Source organism: Phragmites australis, chromosome 19, assembly GCF_958298935.1.
Source record: "Phragmites australis chromosome 19, lpPhrAust1.1, whole genome shotgun sequence".
Lineage (NCBI taxonomy): Eukaryota > Viridiplantae > Streptophyta > Magnoliopsida > Poales > Poaceae > Phragmites > Phragmites australis.
The window spans coordinates 1,793,667-1,809,149 of NC_084939.1; the positions used below are offsets into that span (position 1 = coordinate 1,793,667).

A 15,483-nucleotide genomic window follows, 5' to 3' on the forward strand; every position below is an offset into this window, starting at 1 on the left:
ATCAGTCCTGAATCTCCAATAAAAATCGTGCCGATAGAATTGTATTATTTAAAAAAAGTTAACAATTAAGAACTTTTTTTAAAGTTAACAATGAAGAACTTTTTGTCAACTGGTTTCTGCGTGATTCATTATTACGTTGAGTCCAATAAATATTATGTATTTATTTGTGATCAGTGATGGTAGTACGCGGTGGTAACCAGTTAAACTTGGAAGTAGCAAAGCAGTTGCCTTAATTATTATTATTATTATTTATTGATCTACAGTTCCCAATATTTTAAGCATGTCTGCCATTGCGTTTATTCATCAAATTAGGTCTGGCAAATTAGGCACCGTACACCTGACCTATGGCCCCTGCAAGCACATGCCCTAAGTGAAATGCACCTCCGCAATGTATTGGGTACACAAGATCTGTCTTAATTATTTATCTCTCTCATATGATACTTATCTATTCGTTGATTCTCTAATATATCCTATGATTTTTTCACCTATCTCTCTAGTACGAATCTCAACGCAAATAAACAGTCCTAATAATATTGTGTCCGCGTACCATTGTGGAAATTCCCCTTTCATGCCCTTAACATCGCCGGTTATATACACACGGTAGCGCTATTCTACACCCAACCTAGCCAAGTCCACCCACGCCAGCAGGCCGCCCGCCCCAGTCAGAGTGCCATGTGGCACGCCGGCCGTGCCTGCTCGTGCGCAACGCGTGTGCCCCCGCGCCTGCTAGCCACGTGGCGCGCCAGCCACACCCGCGCTCGCCCACATGCGCCAGCGCCTGCTGCGCCCATGCAGCACGTGCATCCATAATTCAATAGCTCTTTAGTATTTGTTCAGTAATGTCCAGGGGCGAAGCCAGATCCAAACCGAGAGGGGTGCACGCACGGATACTGTTCACAAAATTACTGTTTATTTATTGTTCATCGCTCCTATGTTTAGTGGTAATTTTAGATGGGGGTGCATGTGCACCCACCACAACGTAGCTTCGCCCCTGGTAATGTCAATATTTTATCAATAATTATAGTTAAGTAGTGTCAATAGTTATCACTACTGAACAAACTATTGACATTACTGAATAAAATTACTGAACAAGCTACTAATACTACTAGCAACTACTGACAACTATTAACATACTATTAAACAATTTCACTGTGAATTGAAACTACTGAAGTAGTAAACTATTGATGGCTACTGATACTACTTAATAATTTTTCAGTAGTTATCCAGCTACTGATATAACTACTGAATAATAAAACTACTAATAATTACTGAAGAATTACTAGAGAATTACTTAGATGACAACTACCAGAGACTATAAAAAATTACTAAATGATAGTTACTGAACAACTATTGAACGAGTGGCACATGACGAGTGGCACATGACGAGCGGCACGTGGTGAACACGTGGCGTGCGGGTTGTTATGCAGGCGCGAGCACGCTCGAGGCGGGCGCATGGGGACACGTGACACAGGGGTGGCACACGGGTGTGGTTGGCTGGAGCACGATTAGGTTGGATCGGTCAGGGTACGTGTGTTGGATCGAGGTGTAGAATAGTATAATCTGAGACGGGATGATACGGAAGAAATTAATCCTAGAAACATGCATGCATGGGAAATCAGTCAACTGCATGCCTAAACTTCCGTGTATCTGATCGAGTTCTTTTCAGCCTCCACGCGAATATTTAAACGGGATGGATACGGATCATATTGGACGTGTTGCTCCCCAACCCTTACGTTGGCCGTTCTATATATTGCCATCGAGACCGCCGTCCCTAGATCGCGTGCTCTTCTATCTCCCGTACTCGATCCCTTAAACTTCGCCGTGCACATTACAGGCTGCACCGATCTCGATCGCCAAGAACAGCGAGACGACGAGGAGGGGGAGACCAAGGTCATGAAGCAGGAGATCCTGTGTTACTCGGACACCTGTGTTCAAAAATTTTTACCGAGTCGGACACTCGCGTATCCGTGTCAGATTCCGACACCTGTGTCAGATTCCAAGTGGTATTTGGTGTGTCCCAAATTTTTTTGTCGAATCGGACGCCCTGACACGAGTCGGACTCCAACACCCGCACCCGTGTCCATGTAACACAGAGGAGATCAACTGCGAGGCGGCGATGGCTTCGGCGCCGGAGGAGACCAAGGCCATGAAGCAGGAGATCAACCGCGAGACGGTGACGGCGGCGGCGCCGAAGAAGGAGAAGAAGAGGACGACGAAGATGGTGAGGGTGAATCAGGAGTACATCGACCGCCTCCTGAAGGAGCACCCTCGAGAATCCTTCCCGGCCCTGACCATCGACGGTTTATTCAAAGGCCGGCCGGAGCTCCGAGAGCAAATCCGCAGGAACCATGCCGAGACCGCCGCCCTCGTGAAGAGGATGCAGGACGAGGACACGGACATCCTCCGCTAGTACCGCGCCAATGGCTACGCCATGCTGGAGATCGAGGTTAGGGACAACGACGAGGACAAAGATGATGACCGCGGCGTGCATCTTGTGATGCAAATGCTGGGATAATGCCATAATTATATATTTTCTAAATGTAGCGTCGCGAACGTGGTGAGGTCAGCTAGCAGTAGCTAGCCTAATTGGCGCGTCTACGCGCGCCCATTTTTATTTTGCTGTGTAGAGCATGACAAAAAAAGACTAAAAAAATTAGATTCATAAATTTTGTACATTTCAATATTTATTTATAGAATTATTAATATTAAACTCATTCAATTAATTATAGAGAAAACAATAGTACTTTTATGCATGTATATAGTAGTTTTAATATATAGATGGAAGTAATACTAACCTAAAAAAATTTGTTTCATATTTTTTTGAGTTTTAGATATTTTTATTTGCATTTTAGTTTTTTTTCAACCAATTTATTAATGTAACTAATATTCATTTCGATATTTTTCTAAAATTTCCCAAAAAGAAAATTACATATATATGTAATACGTACATATATATATGTGTATATACATATACATGTATATCTATACGTATATATATATATATATAAATACATATATATACATGTACACACACAGAGCCTACTGCTACAGTAGCTGCAGTATATAGTAGTTGATTAAGGTTTTAATTTCCTAGAATTTGTGGTCATCTGGTTTTGGGTTCATTGCTATGCTAAGACTCTTGTAAATCGATTATTCTTGATTACTGATGCCAGCACGCATGGCTTCATTTACGGATTTACCTACCGGCCGGTAAGCGGAAATCTTTGTTTTACGGATAGGTATAGTGAAAAATTGAACCGGTAAAAGAAAAACCCGGGCAAATAGGATTTGGGGTCAAATATCTATCAAACTTCAAATTTCAGAAATATTGGAAATTTCAAACAACTTAAAATTTCAGAAATATTGGTTTGCCAGATGCGTGACACCGTCTGCGCCGTGCTTTCCTGCCCACCGCCCTGGGAGCCCGTCGCGAAGAAGAACCCGGCGGGCTGGCCGGCGACGGCGTGATCCTGCCACATCCCGCCCGTTGTGTCGAAGAATGCCTTCTAGTCTTCGACGCCGCAATCATGCCGAACCGCCGTCGGCGCCGGCGAACGTGCCAACTCCTTAAGGGCTGAAGAACCCGGCGGGCTCGCCGGCGAGGTCCCGCTCCAGCGACAGCCCGCTCGTGGCGTCGAAGAACGCCTTCTTGTAACCACGTCGGGTAAACAGGGCGCCGTCTGCGTCTCGAGCTCGGCATTGGTCGGTGTCTTGCAGGAATAGAAGAAGTATAATACATTGGCATTCTTTAGGTAACTAGAAACGGTAAATCATGGAACAAAACTAGTTTTTTGAAAGAAAAAAAGGACATATCTAAATTTCGGACGTGCATGATTTCTGCATCTCGCCGGCACACCCAAATCGGGAAAGAAAATTCCCGCACGTATAAAAAATGACAAAAACAACTTTTAACCAGCTGGGGCTTCCTCATGAACAAACTTGGTCTCTCTATTTCCCTCAAGAACTATCTAATTTTCGAGTGTGCGGACGTTAGCTGTCTCGCCCGAACGCTCGCTAATGCTGACCGCTCATGAAGAACCATGTGTTTCTGCTCCCTCAAAATCTCCTGCTCCACTCGTCCCGCAAACCTCCAGATCAGGATTTTCTATTTTAGGGAATGTAATGGATTTTCGGAGAAAGGAAGAGCCAAGTAAGTTAAGATAAAGCCAAGGAAATCAAAGCAAGCGAAAAGGAACGTCGCCAAAAGTTTGCTTGGATTTATGGGATGTCACATGCTTCATGCGAAGCAAAACTGAGACGTGCGATGCATATATGCTCGCTAAGACACTATCACAAGCTAGTTGAAACAGTATGGTACCAAATAATACCAAACACAGTTCTGGATAGCACAGACATAACAATTCCATAACGAGGGCAGATTCATAAACGCCAAAGGAATGCAATGTGAAAGATGGGCGTCCCGACATTCCAGATCTTCATGGCACAGGGGGTCAGCGCTCGCCTTTGCGTCCACGTGGCTGGAGCTCCTGGGGTTCATCCACGGTGACACCCGGTTCTGGGTTGCGAGCTCACTCGGCGGCCTGCTTGAGGGCAAGATGGGCGACCTCCTCTCCCTGTGATAACCGGAAGGCGGCAGGAGCGGCGGAGGTGCAACGCATGATCGGTCATCCATGTTGGAATGATCATATTGACCGGCACTGTTGCCCGTCCGGCAACAGTGCCAGCACGTTCGTGTGCGCCCCCCTGTAGCGGGTCGGCAACAACTCCGGTTGTCGGCCGGTTGAATTGTTGGAGTTTGATTGTACAGTTTATAGATAAACTGATTTAAAGTAGAGATAGACTTGAAGTTAGAGATACACTATGTTTGTACTATATATAGCTCCTGTGCTATATAAACTTGGAGTTAGAGATACACTATGTTTGTATACTGTACTATATATATATAGCCCCTGTGCTATCCCGAATAATAATCTAAGCCGAGATTATTCCACAATTTCTGTTTTTCAATCCACGACCACAACCACCCGCACACACTGCTCCTTGTCGTGGATCACGCCCCAAGCAGACTAGCCCCAATCGACTGATACCTCAAGTCCAAGGATCTGCAGCTGCAGCCATAGAGCACAGAATGCAGGCATGCAGTGCTCGAAGAACTTTGAGGCTGAATATCCTCATCAAGCACCATGGTAACAATATATTTTTGGCAGCGGCTAAAGGAGAAGATAAAAAATATTGATGGGAGGGAAAGAATTGAGGGGGAAAATATATTCTTATTCATGAGTAATACATAGGAGCCCACCGTACAATATTACACTATAAGAAGGTCCTCTCTCTCCCCTCATCCATTTTCTCTCGTCTTCTCCCTCTCCGTTCCCCTCTTTTTCTCCATCACGCACCTAGTCACCTACACAACAGGTCAGACGGCCAGCACCACTGTTAGAAACAGCATGCTCTGAACTATTTACTTCATTTATTTGACCCTTATCACCTTTCTGACCACCTACAAAAGAATAAATCAATGTATGAGAGCTGATTAATTAGATTGCGAAGAAAGTGTAGAGCGTACTGGTCTGCTACATATGCAATCCTTGGAGCTAATAGATGATGATACCTTTTAATAAGCTCCCAAAATTGCCATAGGTATGTTAATAACGTTCCTACAGCTTGCACAAAAGAACTCCCAAGCAGGACGACAACTGCAAGAATATCCTTGTACTGACAAGGTCTCTAATCAACGTAGTGGCTAGCAATCACTTCATGCCCTGCCATAAAAACAAATAATCGAAATCTATAAATTGCAAAATAATAATTAGTAGTGCCATACTAGCATGATGTGCTTAAATTTTGCAGCAATACTTTTCTAGATTCCATGTCCCATTCACTAGTTCTCAACAAAGACCACTGTCATAAGGCTAGTGCCGAGGGACTGCTCCAGCCACTGTCTATGTATTCAACACCGAGTGTCCTTATACGTGGATGATGAGGTTATGTTCCTTCAGCCAATCATTGAGGATATGGGCATGATCAAAAGACATCCTGCAGCTGTTCAGTGTTGCAGCTGGTCTTAAAACTAATATTCAAAAGAGTAGTGTCTCACCAATCCAATGCACAGAGAATGAACTCACTTCGATTCAAGAATGCCTTCCCTGTGAGATCAAGAAACTCCCATGCAAATATCTTGGGCTGCCATTATCAATCAGGAAACTAACCAAGGGTCAGGTACAACCAATCATTGACAAGATTGCGGACCAACTACCCGGTTGGAAGGCTGGGCTAATGACATCCATGTCGGTTTACCAGCCATTGCTATGGACCTACCGAGTTGGGCGCCCAAGGCAATCGACACGATCCGCCGTGCCTTCCTTTGGAGGGGGAGTGATAAGGCCAAGGGCGGTCATTGTCTCATTGCATGGCTGAAGGTGTGCTGGCTGCGAGAACTCAGGAGACTGGGCATACATGACCTCACGACGCTCGGGTGGGCCTTTAGAATGCGATGGTTGTGGCTACAAAAAAACTCAACCTGACAAACCATGGGTGGCGTTTGCCGCACCCATCCATGCTAATGTTAAGGCACTCTTCTCGGTCTCAGTAATCACCATGGTGGGCAATGGTGGCAGTACTTTATTCTGGACAGATAGGAGGTTACATGGCTAGGCGATTGCTGAGCTTGCACCTCATCTTCATGCTCTCATCCCCAAGAGATTGGCCAACAAGCGCATGGTTCAAGACGCACTCCTGGGGATCCAAGATATATGAGGTGCTCTTTCTGTTACAGCTCTTTCATAGTACCTTGTCTTATAGGACTTGGTGTCAGAGTTTGGATTTCAGCCAGAGGTTGATGATGAACATAGATGGAGATTTTCAAAGTCTGGACAATATTCAGCTCAGTCGGCGTACAAGGCCTTCCACGGCGCCATTCGTTTGAGCCATGGAAACATATTTGTAAGTCATGGGATCCGAAACAGTGTCAATTTTTCCTTTGGCTGGCGGTACACAATAGATGCTGGACAGCTGATCATCTTGCTCGGAGGGGTTTGCCACATGCTGTGAGATGCCCACTCTATGATCAAGCGGATGAATCCATCCAACACATCTTAACTTCATGTGTCTTCGCGAGGTAGGTCTGGTTCTTCCTGTTTGGACGGTTCGGGATCCCAGATGTGACGCCATAGCCCGAAGACTTGTTGTTCAGAAATTGGTGGGTAAGAACGAGCAATATGTTTGCCATCTGGTGAAGGATGGATTCAATTCGCTGGTAATTCTAGGCGCCTGGCTCATTTGGAAACACCACAACGACTGTGTATTCAATGGTGCGACGCCCAATATCCAAAAAATCCTACGGCTGGCCAGCGAAGAAGCTAGACTTTGGTGCGATGTGGGAGCAAAAGGGCTGTTGTCGCTAGTGGTGGGTCGCGCATAGTGCTTAAGTTTGCTTATGTGGTTGTTCTTTCTTTAGATTGTAGTGCTAATTGTACTAAACTATGAGGGTGTAGGCTTAGCAACAGGTCAGGTCAGGACCGGGTGCAACCAGAACGCACCCGACCCAAAATCCGAATCCAAAAACCCAACTCAGACCCGATTCGCCTAACGGGTGGAAATACGCCCCCCCACCCTGAACCCGGCGGGGACCCGAAACCCGTGCATGGACCCGCGGGTGCGGCGGTGGCCTGGAGCCGAGGCGGGCGCGCCGGCACACCGCCGGCGACGGACGCGGGCGGAGCGGCTGGGAGGGCAGGTGCGTGCAAGCAGCGGCCCCCACCCCCGTCGGGTGTAAAACCCACGGGGACCCAAGCCGGCCTGCTCCGTTGCCAGCCCTATGAGGGTGTGTGTTGTAATTGAACCTTTCTTTTTTCTTCATGCAATGATACGCAACTCTTTTGCGTGTTCAAGAAAAAAAAAAAGTACCCTCTCGTTCAAAAGTACATTTTGGACATGATACGGTCTCGAATGTGTACCTTTGACCACTAGTATAATACTAGGATATATTTATAAAATCCAATAAATTCATGAGATTATGAAAGTATTTTTAAAAGTAAATACACATATGATTTTCAGATTTTCATACTAAATAGTTTTAAAAGTTATTGATAGCCAAAGTTTCAAAAGTTTGAACGGAACTTGTCCAAAACATCAAGTATTTGTGACTGGAGGGAATGGAAAGATACCTGTGAGGCTGTGACTCAGACAACTGCAGCCATTTTGCCCGAGGTTCCTGAGCTTTGCAAGTTAATATCTGCAGATTTACCTACCAAGAATACACAAAAAAAAAGAAGAAGAGATATTCAGTTTAGTACTTTCGAATGATTCAATTCAAAAGCAAAAATCAAATTCATAATAGTGCTAAAGACGGCAACATCAATTGAAGAAATTTTGTGGCTTGACTTTCAAGCAACCTGAATCTTACACAAGTATCATGCCACAACGATACTATATGTGCTACCAGCGATAGCTATACTAATATTTGACTTGAACCAAGCTAGCAGTATATTAATTCCTTTTTCCCATTTTTTATTGGTTTTAACTTTCTTTACATGTCAGCTTTAATTATTCAAAATATCTCTTCAATTAAAACTGCTGAGACTATATGCATCGATTAATTATTCAAAATATCTCTTCAATTAAAACTGCTGAGACTATATGCATCGATATTTTTCTCACCTCGTTTATCTGCCCGCCTTCTGCTACGCCACAACAACCGAATAGGGGTGCCTGGAAATCCAGCATCTGACCGGAGTTTCTTTTCCATGTAACGGCGGTATGTCTCAGGGAAGAGCTTTGCATCATTTACAAAGAAAACAAATGTTGGTGGACCGACAGCAGCCTACAAATGAATAATAACTTTTCTTTAGATGCAAAAGAATGCAGAAGACAGTTTTATAATGTTAGTTTCAAAATAAATCTATAAATCTGAAAGCAGTAAAGATTTTGAAGGGTATTTGTTTGAAATCTCCTAACTGATCTTCTAGTTTGTTTGAAAATACTGTTATTCTTTTCTGGTTGTATTAACAAGATCTATAGGATAATCAGCTAGATCATTTACTGAAATAGAAATATTTTTAGAGAAATTCCATATTTGCCATTGGAAGATAACAACTACTTGAAATGCCATTAAAATTCATTGACCCTTCCATTGCCACTCCTTTTTAAATGCTTGCCCCTATTTGCTACTGATGTCCATCTTCTGTCAACATTCTGTTAAGTGGACTGCACAGGAAGAAAATTACCCTTGTTCTGAGCTCTCTTCACACCCAGCTCATGACCTAGCTCAGGATCTTGCAAACCCCCACAATGGGGACCCCGGTGGTGGGGCCACGGTGGTCACAGCCACTGCGTTTGTCTCCCAAAGATGATCCACCTACCCTTGGGACCTACATACCATGGTCGGCAGTACTACCAACTTGCACCCCTGTGATCTGCTACCATGGTTTGTCCTACAAGCATTGATGCTGCCTCGAGCCTCCATCTCTGGCCCTTTGCCCTAGGCCAACAACCTCATCCATCTTTATCAACAGCCACAAAACAATAAGGTGGAAGATGAGGCGGCAGCAGCAACTCGGAGGAGTTGACCTCCGTATCCAGTTATCCTCTACACGGGTAACTCTTTGCAAGTTCATCAGGCATATCTGTGACATTTTTTGGTCTACAAACCCTTGCCCATTACAACATCAAGAGAGGAGAGCTGTGACATGAGAGCCCAGAAAGGGAAAGACCAGCTTTTTTGAGAAAAATCTAACAGCTTTCCAGGTTTTAACAGCAATTGGGCCTAGAGGAGCTGACAGCAATGGCAAACACAGGCATGCATCAGGAACAGTAGCATTGAAGAGATACATAATTTAGTGGCATTTCAGGGATCTAATCATCTTCGGGTGGCAATAAGGGCAATTCCTACATCTTCAATTACTCTGACATGATTTCAGGATTATCGTTGATTCTGTTGTCTTCACTACAGATAGGAAATGTAAATTTGTTTGCAGCAAAAATGAATAATGACCTCTTCAGCTTATACTATGAAGATGGTATCGTATATAAAACAAGTTTGTTGGCTCCAGAAAGAGGTTACAAGTTACCTGTGTTGTGTAATAGACACGACCTCGTTTGCCACCTCTTGTCCGTGGCGGAGGTTTGAATGCTATAGCTTCTCTAACAACTTGATTAAGAATAGAGGTACCAAGTCTTCTAGACCTTTCCTTCTCAACCAAAGCAGCAGCAGATATTATCCTGAAGACAATTTGATACAAATATTAAAGAATATCAGGACAGGAAATGATACCTAAATTGTGAAGCTAACCATATTCTACAAGGGTTATACAAATCAGGTGTTTGGATCACAGGTACCAGCAATACAGAACTCAGAGTTTTGAGGGGAAACATCAGTTAATGGATTCAACAAAAGCTTCACAAGTTTGCTAAAAAAAATCAAGAAAGATACAACAACAATTATAAGCAGCAAACAGACTTGGGTAAAACTAATAGGACAACCAGGCAAGAATATTTAATGTTATTATTTCAATATTCTATGTCCAGTGTAACCCACTACACTGGCTAACTTCGAGCAAGTAAAGCCATGGAAATGGCTCACTGTTGGAAAAGACAGCACAAAACTTTTTATTTTTGAGATTAACCATTGCCTGTTCCATAACGAAGAGTTAATTCTAGTTTATAACACAGAGCGGGGTACAAAAGGACAGGAAAACAGGCTCATATTTCAGCACTCGCAAAGTCGCAATGTTGTAGTTTGAACTTGGATGACAGCAAGCCAACAGTGAGTGATTCGTGGGGTCCGGTATGTCTATGAAAACAAGTGCATATTCAGAAGGGAGATAAACAATAATGAAGCTAACATACTAAAATCTGCAAGTTTACTATATACACAATCAATAACTAAAAATGCGCCCAAGAAAAGATGATCAAATGCTGGAAAGTGAGGTATAAAAAGCTTATTCTGGAGTCCACAAAACAAGATAAGGGGTTTACTTTTCAACACTGGTGTCATTTGTCGCAGAACAGTAGGCAATAGGTGCCCAATCAAGTATGCGAAGCTTTTCTCTTACATCTTGCTCATAATGTGTCGTACTCTGATGGTTCTTGTTTGGGATTGTATCCCATTTATTCACAACAATGACACAAGCCTTTCCTTCTTTCTCAATCCTTTCTGCAATTTTATAATCCTTGACACCACGATATTCACTGTGTTAGAATGAACATAATTCTATGTTTTTTTCTGGGGTCTAAATGTATGTGTGTTTATGGTTAACATACCTGCTCTGTAATGCAGGCCATCGCTTCAACAACAAGGGCAACCACATCAGAGCGGCGGATCGCTTGAAATGCACGTTTTACCGAGAGCGTTTCTGTTGTGCTACCAGCAGAAGCAACAGCTGCCCTGCGCCGGATCCCAGCAGTATCAATAAGTTTGTACTTCTGCAACATATAGCAATATGAGCAAATTAGTGTTATAATCCTATGACAACCAATTGGTCTTTCTTAAAGTCAAAATCCTATTCTGTTACGAAGAAGGAAGAAGTACAAGTAATGCAGCTCTAGATTTAAACATTGACAGAGGTATCCGGAACATACCTGCCCATCTGCAGTAGTAAACTCAGTATCAATGGCATCACGGGTTGTCCCACTAACTGGGCTTACAATAGTTCTATCTTCTCCAACCAAAGCATTTAGAATACTACTTTTCCCCACATTTGGTCTTCCCACAATGGCAATAGCAGGAACATTATTTTTGTCTTGTTCAACTCCATCCAATCCCTGAAATGCCCAATGAGTTACTTTATGTGACGTAATTGAAAAGTATCTTCACATATCAAACAAAAGGAAAGATATGCCAGCTATTCTAGAAAAATATTTTAGAGACAGAAATTTCTGGAGCAAGGTAACAGACTCCAGAGTCAAATACACTTAATAGAACAGTGAGGGGTCCCCACTCCAGAGCATTTTCTACTTTCGAGCAGCTGTATCTTGCTTCCAATTTTGTGGGGTGAAGTTAATCGGCACACTGAACAGTACCAACCCTTCACTTATTGTAAAATCTATGTAAATTAGCCTAGCCTTTTTGTAAGAAACTAGTTTTGCCTCCATTGTCAAGTGCCATGTGGCTATTGTCATAATGTCCTATCTTTATTTGAAAAAAATGCATAACGTTCAATGATTAACATGAAAAAGCATCAACCAAACAGGATAGAACAATGTCTGGGTAAACATAGCAATTTCAATACCTCAAAATTTCTCAGCTCTGAACACACCAGATCAAGGAGATCCCCAGTTCCTGTGCCAGTAATAGCAGAAATTGGCAGAGGAGAAAACCTAGCAGAAATCAACAGAAAGATGAGCTGAGCAGCAAAGCTAAGTGTTCGGCAGTAAAACAGAAGGCACACCATCAACAAAAAACAGAGGTCCTTGTTAATACATTTTATTGCTTTAAAGTCAGAGGGCAAGTGGAGCATTGCAGACAACAAATTCTAGAAGCATTTTGACCTTAGAGTAGTGGTATTCAAATGAGCTTAGGATGCTGCATGTGGAACCACTGAAATTCTGACAATAGTTTGCTGCTTATTTATAGTTTACATCAGACAATGGACTCTAGTGGGGATTTTTACCTTATCCAAGTGTGTTATTTGTGTTATGAATAGCACTTATATTGAATAATAGCCCATGGGGACAATATATACAGAGTATAAGAGAGGGGAACTAGGAATACGAAATGGACTCTAATACCCTATTCTATTATATCCTTAACAGTTTGTCTTTTGTATTTGAGCAGCGCTGCAATGTGTTGTATCTGACTATCTGGTGTCATGTTTTAACTACTTTTGTTGTCTAAAAAGACTAAAATGAAACATAAAAGAACCAATAATGTATTGTATATAGTTTGAAATGCAAACGAAATTAATGATATGCATTTTGGAGACACAACAAGTTATATCTCACCCTAGTGACCAAAAGTCTAATGCTTGCATTTGCCCTTTCCGTGGAGATTCACACTTATTGACAGCAAGTATAACACACTTGTCAGAGTAGTTGCGGCGTAACCAATCAGAAATCTCTATATCAGCTGCCACAAGACCAGCCTGAAATATGTTTTGGTACTGTTATGTTAGTAAGAATGAAACTTAGACAAGAAACTATAGAACAATAATTCTGGTCAATAAAAAAGCTTAAGAGAACTTTAGAACTATGGCTACAAGTAATGCGTTTCATGTCATGAATGAGCTTACGGAAAGGCATTGATACAGCAATTGTGCTTGAAGGTCGATATGGATTTAGTTATCTAACAAACACTTAACAGAACAAAAATAAAAAGAATCCAGGAAACGAAGTGATCTAATTAAAAAAGTAATTGCCTAAACCTGCCTGACCATCCACGATGAATAGTATGACAGCTGCTTCATCAACAGCCGCAACGGCTTGTTTTTCAATCATTGATGGCATCCTCGCAATAGCAGCTTCTCTGGTGGCGAGAGGAATCCCATCCATACCAACAGTAGTGGTGACAGCAAGTTCTTCCATCACACCTGCTTGAGACTTTGAGAGAGTAATTACTCCTCCAGTGTCAATAACCATAAACTCCTGATCACCCCAATAAGATCGTCCATATAAGCGATCTCTTGTCACACCAGGTTCATCAACAACGATAGCCCTGTTGCCCTGTGAGGCATCAGAATTCAATTTACTGTAGCAGCTTTTGCAATCAGAGCAAAACATTACACGATGATGGACATTAAAGACACTACACTGAAGTGATGTGTGTATTTTTGTAAATGACATACCCCAACAAGACGGTTGAATAGTGCAGATTTACCGACATTCGGCCTCCCGATAATTGCCACCTTCGGGAGAAGACTATCTGGGATCTATAAATCATGTATAGGACAGTGCATCAAACAACTTTTTTCAACATTTGGGCATTTGATTTAGTAGAACATGAATGTATGTATACTGACATGTTTAGACGCTGTTGTCTTATCTCTGACGTTTCTTCTTTTCTCCCGGACGTCATCATCTGAAATGCAATTAGCTATGAATTACTGGACAAAACAATGGCTTTAAAAAGAAAAATGGACACAACATTCCACCCTACTTGAGGAACATAATTTTACTTGTTCTCTCATGGGGTTGCAACATTCAGTCTGAACTCTGAACTACAACACCCGCCCAGATGCAGATACTGAACAACAAATGAAATGCTACCATCGAATACTTGACCCCTAGCAATCAATCACTGTAGAAGCCACCAGATGAAAGCTGTTACTCCGCAGTAGGGCAATGCGCGAGCCCAGCTCCGCTAACATGTCAGCAGGGCTGACCAAGTCGAAGCACATACCAATGGAAAAAACCACACATACAGCCACCAGGTAAGCTAAAAATTTCTCATAGGGTTGTTCCACAGCGTCAAGTCTGAACTCTGTACTACTGCTCCCGCCACGCTGTGCTCTAGAATTGCAGATACTGACCAACAGGTGAATACTACCATCGAATGCTTGGCCGCTGCCGATCTATCACTGCAGATACTACCAAACGAAAGCCAGTATTCCGCAATTGGACAAGGGCGCGAGCCCAACTGAGCGCACACAGCAATGGCGACCACCGCGGCATGGTTCGAGTTCAAATTACTTTCCACGAGCGGGGAGGAATCAAGAGGGGCGACCAGATGATGGCACTCACCGATGTGGAGCTCACGGGCGAGGCGTTTAGCGAGGTCGGCGGCGGCGCCACGCGCCTCCTCCTCCATCGCCTCCACGTCCATGTCCTCCTCGTCGCCCTCGTCATCCTCCCACTCCTCCTCGTCCTCCTCATCACCATCGAACTGGTACTCGGGGGATCCTTGCTGGGCGGTGGCGCGGAGTCCGGCGAGGCGGCGGGCGGGCGCGGGCGCGGGCGTGGGGAATGAGAGGAGGAGCGGGCGAGGTGCCAACGCGGCGGCGGCAGGGGCCTTGCGGGTGAGAGGGAGGATGCGGGTAGGGTTTAGGGTTTTCGCGGGGACGGGAGGCGGCAGCGAGGAGGAGGAGGGCGCCATGGCGGCCATGGCGGCGCGGCGGTGGGGAGGGGAGCGGCGCGGCGTGGGAGCGCGTGGCGGAATGGGGATAAGGGAGGCGGGACGTTATTAACGGACGGATATGGCGTGAGGCTGGCAAGTGGGCCCCCGATGTCACAATCTTTTGTTTGTTTGGCTCAAGAAGAGCAAAATTTAAAAAATATATTTGTCAAAATAGATAATATATTGTTGTATTTATAATTTTAGCATGTATATTCGGTATATCGTTTTCGGCATATGAGGTGTCGAAAATGATCGGCCCAGGATTTCTTTGTGTCACGTCATGTTGTCTCGTTGTCACGTCACGTCGCGTCAATGCATCATTTTTTGCTGGCCGTGTTTGTTGCTTCACATGCTCTCCACTATAAAATGAGGAGTGAAGAGGGAGGAGCAGCAGCAGAGGCAAGGAACAGCAGCGTGAGGAAAGGAGTAGCAGCGCGAGGTTAATTATAGTAAATACTTAGATTATGTAGATAATT

The 15,483-nt window shown here is 43.7% G+C and overlaps 1 protein-coding gene across 3 annotated transcripts; it reads right to left on the reverse strand.

Annotated features, from left to right (window-relative positions):
- Nucleotides 1–3,245: 3,245 nt before the first annotated feature.
- LOC133900020 (uncharacterized) lies at nucleotides 3,246–15,060 on the reverse strand. Of its 3 annotated transcripts, XR_009906490.1 has the most exons (14): nucleotides 14,635–15,060; nucleotides 13,914–13,972; nucleotides 13,740–13,823; nucleotides 13,324–13,617; nucleotides 12,901–13,040; nucleotides 12,189–12,276; nucleotides 11,539–11,721; nucleotides 11,221–11,382; nucleotides 10,936–11,129; nucleotides 10,029–10,179; nucleotides 8,620–8,782; nucleotides 8,127–8,206; nucleotides 5,573–5,723; nucleotides 5,194–5,461 (listed from the first exon to the last, which is right to left on the reverse strand). XR_009906490.1 is itself a non-coding variant. In XM_062341089.1 (13 exons), exons 1-12 carry the CDS (start codon nucleotides 14,993–14,995, stop codon nucleotides 8,142–8,144), a joined length of 1,944 nt encoding a protein of 647 aa, XP_062197073.1. In that variant the 5' UTR covers nucleotides 14,996–15,060; the 3' UTR covers nucleotides 3,246–3,710; nucleotides 8,127–8,141. The 3 variants fall into 3 exon arrangements, 2 of the variants coding, with proteins under 2 accessions (XP_062197073.1, XP_062197072.1); XM_062341089.1 differs by lacking the exons at nucleotides 5,194–5,461; nucleotides 5,573–5,723 and adding an exon at nucleotides 3,246–3,710; XM_062341088.1 differs by lacking the exon at nucleotides 5,573–5,723.
- Between the last annotated feature and the right edge of the window lie 423 nt (nucleotides 15,061–15,483).

Coding starts and splice junctions, on each gene's coding strand:
- LOC133900020 (XM_062341089.1), bottom strand. CDS start 14,995: ATGGCCGCCATGGCGCCCTCCTCCTCCTCGCTGCCGCCTCCCGTCCCC. Junction 10,180..10,935: donor AATGACACCAGTGTTGAAAA/GTAAACCCCTTA, acceptor AATTGTCTTCAG/GATAATATCTGCTGCTGCTT. Junction 8,207..8,619: donor AAGGCGGGCAGATAAACGAG/GTGAGAAAAATA, acceptor TATTCTTGGTAG/GTAAATCTGCAGATATTAAC.